A 10,951-nucleotide genomic window follows, 5' to 3' on the forward strand; every position below is an offset into this window, starting at 1 on the left:
TACCCCCCTTCGTTTGCCTTCCGACTAGGTCTACGCAGCTATACTGCACTATAGAACTTTTACGAGTTGGGTACGGAGGAAAAGAGAGAGGGTTTTATTTTCTGACGCTGCGTGAGTTCCCCGACACACCGGGGACACATCTTTATGTAGAAAATAAAGTGTATTTTGCATGATAGGTCCCCTTTAATGTTTTAATTGCACACTTAATATATTTTTTTATGTTCATATTTATTTTTTGTGTTATCTTGTATCGGTAATTGTACTTGACATTAAAGTCGTTTTTATTCTTTTATTCCACGTTGTTAGTTCCATTTATTTTGATTGTAAACATGTTGTTGATTATATTTAAACTCTTTATAGGAAATTCTTACTTTAACTTCCAATAGTTAGATGAAGACTTCTAAAAAAGCAGGTAATAGGGCAAGGAATAAATACATTTGAATCTAAATGTGTGGGATATACAGTATATTCACAGCACAAAATACTCTCTTTATGGTAACTATAATATATATACTCACGCGTCAATGGTGATCTTAATGCTTGTCATGTTCTTGTCTCTCTGTTTGTTGTCTGCTGCGTTGACTGTCAACAAAAACAATAAATACAAATTAACCACAGATCATGGAGGTGATTTCAGATTATGCAGGGATTTTAGCCTTTGCAGACCATTTACATGCACTAAAACCTGTATATAACACACTACAGGAGAAAAAGTCAGAATTTTGCGAAAAGGTCAGAATTTTGAGATTTTGAGGAAAAAGTCAGAATTTTGAGATTTTGAGGAAAAAGTCAGAATTTTGAGAAAAAGTCAGAATTTAAGATTTTGAGAAAAAGTCAGAATTTTAAGATTTTGAGATAAAGTCAGAATTTTGAGATTTTGAGAAAAAGTCAGAATTTTGAGATTTTGAGAAAAAGTCAGGATTTTAAGAAAAATTCTGAATTTTGAGAAAAATTCAGGATTTTGAGAAAAAGTCAGGATTTTGAGAAAAAGTCAGGATTTTAAGAAAAAGTCTGAATTTTGAGAAAAATTCTGAATTACACATAAACCAATAAATAAGTACAAAAACTAAGACTCACTTCAATGATACAGTTTAAAAAACGTATTTTACACATATGGAAAAGTGTATTTAAGCTAAGAGGGATACTCCTGTGCAAAGACACAGGACAGAGCAGCAATAATATACAAACAATACAAATGTCATTATGTAAACACCTTTATAAACACACAGGCTAAAATATATGTTTAAATCTGCTCTTTACTCCCACATCGTACCTTCAGAATAAAGTGCTCTATCCACCGGTCTTTATCTGAGACTGTTCACGCTTTCACTTCATCGATAAATAAATCAGACTGCAGCTTTGACACTGAAATCACTTCTCCGTCAACGTTTAATTTATTCATAAACGTTCGTAGAGAGAAGCTAATCTCCACACACAGCTGAATCAGTGTGATGACATTATCTCCGACATATTAATAAGCCTTCAATATCTCAGCAGCTTAATGTTAGCCAGCGGAGAAGAGGAAGAGGATGAGGATGAGGAGGATGAGGAGGAGGAGGAAGAGGATCCACTCACCCAGGATTTCATCAAAGATTTTGTACAGCCCCGGGACGAAGGTGATCTCTCTCTGGTTCATTCCTATTTCTTCATCAAAAACCCACATTTGCTGGAGAAAGGAAAGAAAGAGAAGATTCATCACATCAGGAAGTAGGGTGGCTTGATCGGAACAGCATTACTCTGTGTGGAGAGTGTCTGCTGATTAAATCAAACAAACAATAGTTAAAAAAAATCACGAGTGTAAGATTACTAACAAGTTCTATCAGTAATAAATTGGTTATAATTTCATTTGACATTTTCTAAGAAAGACAAATGCAAATGTTCCTTAAAGAAACCAGACATGCATTGATAATCACTCAAAGTGCTTAACATGCAATACAAATATATTGTGAAGTTGCATTTTCAATGTATCCGCTAAAATCTTCCAGAAAAAGTTAATTAGTTTCCGTCATATTTCATCGAAAGGTAACGTATTAAAACTACACTGGAGGATACAGAATATAACTTGATATAGGAGTATTACTACAACATGATACAGGTTTAACAGACATCATACTAGTGTGTATGACACGGTATGACTGCCATTGTCAATACTGAGTAATCAACATCTGATACTTGGAGGGGTTTGGAGAGGAGGCTGGGTCCATTTCTGAAATGTTTTAAGATCAATAATAGCAGTTTTTAACAGAAAGTGGCCATATCTGTGCTGTCAATTGGCTAATTTTGGCGACCGTGAGCAGTGTTGTGACGTGAGCACAAGATACAAAAGGATTGATTCTACTGTGGACAATTTATGCTCATATAAATAAGCAATATGTCCAATCCAAATGATCCAGAGTCATTTAAAACATACTCAAAATGAAGTACAAATATCCCCACTTTCTTGTAAAAACAGTCATTTTGGATCCAGTCCACAGAGGCTATAATGCTAATTAATTTAACTTATGGTAATTGTGCAAATTGCCCAACATATACAGGTTAGTATCCGGCAGTTTCTACATTCTGGGGACAATTTGTAGCACTTCTTATCTTGGGTTAAGCTATTGGATCAGAAGAAATCTAGATTCTGCTGGAGTGGATAGACAGTAAAGTCATTAGACCAGAGACCAGATCGAACAGCCAGCTATTTACTGAATGAAGTAGACAAAAAAACATTCAACACATACAACAAAGACGATGAATAATCCTCTGCAGAAGAATCAGAGGTGAGTACATCACCTTTCCCTTTTGTTGACTTTCTTTCCCCTTGTATTCGTATTTCTGTGGCCGGTTAAATTGTATTCATACAGGATGAATAGTATAAAATAGCCTACTTCAGTTTAAACCGGTCTGCTAACATTTCTATCGTTAAACTTTGGGGTATTCAACATTTCCAGGTTCACAACAGGTCTCTATGAGCGGCCAACAGACCAACCCCCTAAAAACAGTCCTTTTGGATCCTGTCCACATATAATGCTAATTAACGCAGGCTTGTCATCAGTCTCTCCCAGGTGAGCTAGTGGAGGTCTCACCTGGGTGATGGGCTCCACGGTGCCCACGTAGGTGTCCGGGCGGAGGAGGATGTGCTCCAGCTGCGTCTTCTTCTGATAAACTCGCTCCACAGAAAGCTTGGAGCTCGACTTCTTGGGAGCGTCCATCTTTGCAGAATCCCCTTTTCCATTCGCAGACTCCTGTAGACCGAGATATTGTTATTATTCAGAGGAGGAAAGCAGTGGAGTACAAATATTTCGTGAAGTACATTTTCTGGCATCGGTACTTCATTCAACGACTTTTTACTTTGACTTCTTACACTTTGAACTCAAATACCTGTACTTTCTACTTCTTACATGTTGAACACAAATACCTGTACTTTCTACTTCTTACATGTTGAACACAAATACCTGTACTTTCTACTTCTTACATGTTGAACACAAATACCTGTACTTTCTACTTCTTACATGTTGAACACAAATACCTGTACTTTCTACTTCTTACATGTTGAACACAAATACCTGTACTTTCTACTTCTTACATGTTGAACACAAATACCTGTACTTTCTACTTCTTACATGTTGAACACAAATACCTGTACTTTCTGCTTCTTACATTTTGAACCCAAATACCTGTACTTTCTGCTTCTTACATTTTGAACACAAATACCTGTACTTTCTACTTCTTACATTTTGAACACAAATACCTGTACTTTCTACTTCTTACATGTTGAACACAAATACCTGTACTTTCTACTTCTTACATGTTGAACAGTACTTTCTACTTCTTACATGTTGAACACAAATACCTGTACTTTCTACTTCTTACATGTTGAACACAAATACCTGTACTTTCTACTTCTTACATGTTGAACACAAATACCTGTACTTTCTACTTCTTACATGTTGAACACAAATACCTGTACTTTCTACTTCTTACATGTTGAACACAAATACCTGTACTTTCTACTTCTTACATGTTGAACACAAATACCTGTACTTTCTACTTCTCTCATTTTCCAAACAGGCTGGTTCCTTTAGTCTGAATGTGTGTTTGGTGGCGTGATCATTATTATTTAGAGTCATTGCGTGCCTATTGATTTGAACACGATCCGTGTATCCATCATTTCCTGGTCTTCTCTAAAGAAGAGGGACCAATGAAAACGCTGTCATGTTGCCGTTGTTCAGCATGGAAACATTCATTAGCTAACAATGACATTATTGTTCTATTAATATAAAGGGAGGTCAGGTACTCTTTAAAATAGCTGCTAGTTATGGGTACTTTTTACTGAAGTACATTTCAAAGCCTCTTTACTTTGACTTGAGTAAAGAAGTTTAGTCAGTACTTCTACTTTCACCAGAGTATTTTGAAACACGAGTATCTGTACTTCTACTTGAGTAAAGGATCTCCGTACTTTTGCCATCTGTTATTATTCACACATAACTAAGTGAAAACCAGCAGCAGATATCAGCGTCTGTGGTTTCAGTGACACATAATCAACAAAAACAAAACTACTGGTCGTTATACAGTGATTGGGAAACTCATGTTTAATTTAAACTGACATTATCTTTCGTCTCTGTGCTCCAAAATAAAGTAATATCAGGTAAAGTTAAATATAAAACGTCTAACAAAGTGTGGTTTTGGTTGTATTTAAAGGATATTATATGAATGATCCAGAGCAGCTCCCATTGGTCGACTAATTAGTGGTTTTGTTCTTATAGATTAGAAGCAGTTTTATATAGGTTTTTAATGCTGAATGTGTAATTGTGAAGGAACGTATGATTACATTTATTTTAAACACAAGACTTAAAGCAATATTCTTTTTGCATTATTCTGTCTGGAGAGTGTCAGTAAAACAGATCTGTTGATTAAATCAAATAACTATTAATAGGGTTTAGGGTTAGGGTTACTTGTAGTGCTTTAGTACAGTTCTTCCATTTCCTGCTAGGATCTAAATGTACTCAAATACAAAATGTAATTACTTTGGTTACTCTCTAAATCTTCAGATTTATATCAATAACACAACGTATAATCTACTTATCGAGTGTTAATACAGGTAAGAATCTACTATATTGATCCATAGCTTAAAAATAACAACGTCTCAGCAGCATGTATAGATATATAAGAAATACGCTTATACTTTACCAGCTGTGGGATTAAAATAATATGGTTTATATCATAAAGAAATGGGCTGTTTTGCAGAATGAGTACTTTAGGTTCAATCTGATGTTTAAACTTTTTTTAAAGCTTAAACCAGGACATTTGTTGCAGAGTAAAGATTATTTCTGCACTATTTCTTGTTTAACACAAATTAAAAACAATGCCAGAGAACATGTATGTTGTTGTCTGCTTCTGGGTCATTAAAAATAACTTTAAAACTGTTTTACTAAATGTTGTATTAGTACTTATACTCAAGGAAAGGGTCTGAGTGCTTCGTGCAACACTGCAAAACATATTGAATGAGTAAAACACGTTATAATAGTCCAATTGTTGTATTTATGCAGCAATAAACAATGCACTTAGTAGCTGTAGTGAGTTAAGTTGGATTGTGTATTTACGTTATGAAGGAAAAAGGATATCTTTAAGTTAAATTCTTAGTTTCGTTTTGCTCTGTCTCTTGTTTTGAGGAAGTTAACTGTAGACTCGAGAAACAGGAAGTTATGGCTTCTTCATCTTTGTTGTTATTTTAGAGAAAAACCGTGGCCTTTAAACCCCAGCTGGTGGTCTTTAAAGGACATTTAAATACCACTTAAAGCTGGTGCACTTCGCTAAGGTTAACACAGCCGTTGTATGCGTTATTAATGCACAGTTAAGATGAATACAACTGTAAGTAAATGCGTGTTTTAGTTGTGGTACAGACTAACTTAGTGCCCCCTTTTAAACAGCTGCAATATTAAAGTAAAGAACACATTACTGCATGAATTATAATACAATAATATGGTTTATATTTTTATGAAATTAGTCCAAAAGCCAGTAATTATAACAATATACGAGTACGACTGACTATAAGGGGATTTAAATGCCACTTAAAGCCGCTGCACTTTGCTAAGGTTAATAAAGCCTTACAATAGCACAATTTAGAAGAATAAAACTGGAAGTAAATGCATAGATTATAGTCTAAATCAAGCATAATAAAAAGCACAATTTAAGCTGAAGGTTAATGCATTTTTTATAATCTAAATTATGCATAAAAAACGGCACAATATAGATCATTTAAACTGTAAATTAGTCGGTCTTTTTATAATCTAAATAAAGCATAATAAAAAGCACTATTTAGATTATTTAAACTGTAAATTGGTGCATGTTTTAGTAGTGAAACAAACTAACTTACCAGCCATCCTGCGCCGTTAGACATCTTTTCTTTGTGATCCTAAAATATGATCCTCTTCTCAAAAAATATCTTCAATTCCAGGTGAAATTAAATATCCTCCAGCATAACAAACCGTCTCAGTTGATGAAAGGCATCCAGACCTGTTTATCCTCCATGTTTGTTTGAGAGATAATCCCTTGAAATGTGATGAAAACAAGCCGAGGAGAGGGGGGTATTTTCCGGCTATTGTTAAAATCGACAGCCGGTGAAACAGCGAGGCCTAAACTCACAACAAAGATGCTAACGGGGCTAGCTGCTACCAAATAAATACTGTACAAAACAAACACAATACACTCACAATAACATGTGGGAAATCAACAGAATAAAATACTAGTTTAACAGAAACGCTGTCAAAAGGCGAGACTTAAATACATTTCATTTAGAAGTAAAAAAAAGATGAGAATAAAAGCTAGCAGAAGCTATCCGGCCATCTGAAGGATAGACGGCGGATCGTCTCACATCGACCAATCAGGAGGCTGTTTTTTCAAAAGCGCCGGTATTTCGACCAATAAGAAACCACAACAGTGAGTAACTGTTATTTTGACCAATAGGAAAAGACAACGGTGAGTCACTGTTGTCGCCATCTTTAACGCTAGATGGCGCCAAACGCTTCATCATTGAAAGACACTAATGTGTCACGTAAATATTAGAGTGTACATTCTGTCTTTTATTCATTTAATGTACTTTTGTATTAGTTCATATGTGATATATTTTTGTTTACAAAATATATGATGTCCATGTATATGTACTTGAATAAATAAAGGGGTGAAAAAAAACTACAACTTTTACTCAAGTACGAGATCTGAGTACTTCTACTTTTACTACAAGATCTGAGTACTTCTACTTGTACTCAAGTACAAGATCTGAGTACTTCTACTTTTACTCAAGTACCAGATCTGTGTACTTCTACTTTTACTCAAGTAGAACATCTGAGTACTTCTCCCACCTCTTTGTATATCCATGCTGTAAAAATACATTGAAAGAGCTACAATACTTTAAAAATATCTTTATTATCCCATCATATATTCCCCCAACATTCATCCCTTTCCTCCACAACAACAACACTCAGTTTATATTAGTACACATGGATTTAAGTATGCATGGCAAGGTGTACAAATGCCATAAATGAGACCAATAATTAGTTTATTAATAGCTGGAAATCTGGCGTCTAGGGAATGTCTCCATGCAAAACCGATGACGATGTGACTATGGCTTATAATGTCAAAATGTTGTGTATTTTTAACTGCGTGTCTCATAGGTAACTCTAGTAAAATCAAAGTTTAAAATATGTGACTTTAGCCTACCCTTCAATATGTAATTCACTTTAATCACCCTGGAAGATGACACGCTTTTAAATATTTCACTAAATTGTCTTTATACAAATCGATCATCCCAGCAATTAAATCAGAATTAAGCCCCCAATAAGGTTTAACATTAGTAAAAAAATTCTTTAGTATCTTCTAAGTGGACGAGCATATCAATTTAAGACTCCTCTGTCTCCATGCATCACAAACGGAGGCCAATTTAACAAAAACAATGGCCTTTTTTATGTTTAAATCTCTTTACATGCAGGGTTTTTGGACCACATATGTCATCGGTTATTCTGCTTTTAGTCAAATCAATGTTTAATGTATGACTTCACTCTGTGAAAGGTACAAAATCCTGTCAATCATCCATTCATATATTCTCATCTCATCTCATCTTACAGACATTTAAATATTGCACCAATTTCTCACCCTACAGATCTATTATCCCAACAAGAAGCAAAACAACTGTTAAATATCTCCTAAGTGTACGAGGATATCAAATGAGACCTCCTCTGACTCCGTGCATCACAAATGACTTTTATAGTGAAGGCTAATCTAACATGTTTAAAACCCTTTACATGTAGTGTTTCTAGACTGCATGTTTTACAGGTTATTTGGTCAAATGGTGTGTGTTAACTCTGCGATGGGTACAACATCTTGTCAATCATCATCCATTCATATATACTCATTGTGGAGGACTCACACACATGTAAATATTGCACTGTTTTGTCATCATACAGATCCATTATTCCAACAATAAGCATACACAATATTGAATTATCATCTAAGTGGACGATGACTCCTCTCTGTCTCAAATGACTTTTACAGTGAAGGCAAATCTAACATGTTTAAAACGCTTTACATGCAGTGTTTCTGGACTTTATTTGGTCAAAGTGTTTTTACTCTGCGATGTTCTCATTCATCTACCAATCATCCATTCATATATACTCATCCTGGAGAACTCACACGTGTACATATTGCACTGTTTTGTCATCATACAAACCCCTCATCCCACACATTTAGATACCATCCATAAAAACAACTGTTAAGCATCTTCTAAGTGTACGAGGATCTCAAACGAAGGCTCCTCCGTCTCCTTTAAGCTTTGCCTGAAGATCTGAGAGTGCTGCCATGTTGTTTCCCCCTCTCCTCCGCTCAGTCCGGCTTCAATGATGAACTCTGAGCAGCCGGAGACACTCGGGAGGTCCTGCATCTTCCCATCTGAAGGAAAGGAAACACAAAGGAGAGGACATAATCAGGAGGAGTCACGTCTGTAGGTCAGATCTAAGCTTCAGCTCTCACATGGGACAAAAACATCTTTGTTCCACCTGAGAAACATCGCTAAAGTGAGACCAGTAGTAACACAGAAAGACGCTGAGAAGCTGCCTTCGTCTCCAGCCAGATCGACTACTGGAATGCACCTTTCAAATAATAACAGAGACATAACCCAAGCATAGACCGATAATATAAACGTATACAAAACCTACAGCATTCACAATTTTTCTTAAAGGTAAATAGGTGCTTCAGTGGCTCTAATGGCGCGTTTCCACTGCAGCGCGGAGCTCGCTTTAAGCGTGCCGAGCCGTGCGGGGCCCGTTTTTTGGTTGCGTTTCCACTTGGCCTAGTAGGCTACCGGCTAGCGGGTCCTAATTCACAGTTTTTCTGGCCCCATAAAATCCTGGTTCTAGGGCCAGGAACAACCAGGCTGAGTCGGGCTGAGTATGCTAAACTAGAGAGAGAATCGCTGTCAAGGGGGCTACAACTACAACAAGATGAACATATTTGACCGTGATTTAATTGTAATACACGTTTCAAAATGATGCCGAAGTAACAACATACTGATACCGGATAGTAAAAACCATGAATTAAGGCTTTGACAAGTCTGCAGACAGACGGCAGGCGAAACACCTTTTAAAATGCGTGTTTTCTGAATGGAGATCGGCTAAGCTAACGTTGTAAATGCTCCGACCGTCCACACTCACAACAACAGCCTACAGACATAAATAAACCAGCGACTGTATTCGCCATGACACAGACAGTATGTGGTTTGTACTTGTTTAACTTCTGTCTAGTTTCTGAACAGATATGAGGAGCTGTGAGCTCTGAGGGCTAACGGCTAACGGCTGATGTTGGTTTTCAGGGGCTCTCATTGAAGATGAGGTCACGGCTCCGCCTACACTGCGTTACTATAGATACTGCCCCAGTTCCTAAACTGTAATGGAAACGCAGCATAAAGTGAGCCTGTCCTAACGAGGCCTAACCATACCGAGCGAAGCCGAGCGAGGCCGTGTAGTGGAAATGCCCCATAACAACATTTGGAGTACTCGAGTACTGGAGTCGGACTAAAGCGCTGATTTTCGTGACTCGACTCGGACACGAAGGGTGGGGACTCGAGATTTGGTGACTTGAGTACAACACTGGCTCTAACTATGTCAAACGTGATATCTTGTTTCAATAGTTACGTTATTACTTTATCATTTTTCTTTGTTGTATTATTATTTCAATTTGTATTCTATTTATTTTGACCTCGTGTGAATCCTGTTTTTCATTCTGACCCTGTTTCTGCTATAAACGCCTGAATTTCCCCAAGAAAAAAAAAGGTCCATCTTATCTTATCTTAAGCAATTACATGTATTTGATGATGAATATGTGAGCGTACCTCCAGTGAACGCTGCAGTTCTCTCTCCGGCCTGCAGGGTCCAGCAGACGCTCCCCGAGTGGAAGGTCTCACTCTTAGCTGAGACGGAGACAGACGAAACCTTCATCCCCGCCGAGGAAAAGTCAAACTTCCAGCTGACTTTTCCCGAAGAGGAGCCTTCAGTACGAGCCAAGTACACCTGGGGAGAGAAAATACAATCAGTCATCACACCTGGAGGATGATCCTGGGTCTGAAAATATATTAGTTAGATATTTGTTGTTTGTTTTTCACTGGTGAGTTAGCCTCTGACTGAGTGTTAAGCACATCAGGCAGCAGCTGAATGGGCATTGCACTACGGTAGCTGTTATTTGCACATTGTTAATCCTGGGCAATGCATCCTTACATTGTTTAACTGTGAGGTGTTATACAATGGCACTGTACTCTGGAGACAGAGAACAGTGCTACACGTCTGAAAAGGCCAGTTTGTGAAAGGTCCATGTGTTTGTTTTGTTTAAGGTAAAAAAAAAAAGAAACGGCATGATGGGATGTGCAGGACTTGTAGAGAGAACCAAATATGTGAAGCACTTTTTTGTTAATTTATGATTTGCT

General features: G+C 37.0%; 3 protein-coding genes across 3 annotated transcripts in view; 1 reads left to right on the forward strand and 2 right to left on the reverse strand.

The window, feature by feature from the left end:
- LOC104960822 (DNA topoisomerase II beta) overlaps positions 1 to 6,838 on the reverse strand; it is an 81,678-nt gene extending 74,840 nt beyond the window's left edge. The window contains exons 1-4 of the mRNA XM_010788987.1: positions 6,359 to 6,838; positions 3,069 to 3,227; positions 1,576 to 1,666; positions 519 to 582 (exon numbers count right to left, since the gene is read on the reverse strand). Of these exons, the coding sequence (XP_010787289.1) occupies positions 519 to 582; positions 1,576 to 1,666; positions 3,069 to 3,227; positions 6,359 to 6,382 (338 nt within the window). The 5' untranslated portion in view covers positions 6,383 to 6,838. The remainder of the gene's footprint in view (positions 1 to 518; positions 583 to 1,575; positions 1,667 to 3,068; positions 3,228 to 6,358) is intronic.
- Positions 6,839 to 7,400: 562 nt separating this feature from the next.
- On the reverse strand, positions 7,401 to 10,583 carry LOC104960819 (peptide-N(4)-(N-acetyl-beta-glucosaminyl)asparagine amidase). The gene is made up of 2 exons (XM_010788980.1): positions 10,364 to 10,583; positions 7,401 to 8,925 (listed from the first exon to the last, which is right to left on the reverse strand). Exons 1-2 carry the CDS (start codon positions 10,566 to 10,568, stop codon positions 8,750 to 8,752), a joined length of 381 nt encoding a protein of 126 aa, XP_010787282.1. The 5' UTR covers positions 10,569 to 10,583; the 3' UTR covers positions 7,401 to 8,749.
- Positions 10,584 to 10,771: 188 nt separating this feature from the next.
- Positions 10,772 to 10,951, forward strand: part of LOC104960823 (peptide-N(4)-(N-acetyl-beta-glucosaminyl)asparagine amidase-like) — a 6,781-nt gene continuing 6,601 nt past the window's right edge. Inside the window, exon 1 of the mRNA XM_010788988.1 lies at positions 10,772 to 10,827. Within this exon, the coding sequence (XP_010787290.1) occupies positions 10,772 to 10,827 (56 nt within the window). The remainder of the gene's footprint in view (positions 10,828 to 10,951) is intronic.

This window comes from Notothenia coriiceps, unplaced genomic scaffold (genome assembly GCF_000735185.1).
Source record: "Notothenia coriiceps isolate Sejong01 unplaced genomic scaffold, NC01 NC01_scaffold00032393, whole genome shotgun sequence".
Lineage (NCBI taxonomy): Eukaryota > Metazoa > Chordata > Actinopteri > Perciformes > Nototheniidae > Notothenia > Notothenia coriiceps.

Bases quoted from the DNA above. Each gene is read 5' to 3' on its own strand.
- LOC104960819 (XM_010788980.1), bottom strand. From the start codon at position 10,568: ATGACTGATTGTATTTTCTCTCCCCAGGTGTACTTGGCTCGTACTGAA. The intron at 8,926-10,363 runs GTACGCTCACAT...CCTTTCCTTCAG, and splicing joins AACTGCAGCGTTCACTGGAG to ATGGGAAGATGCAGGACCTC.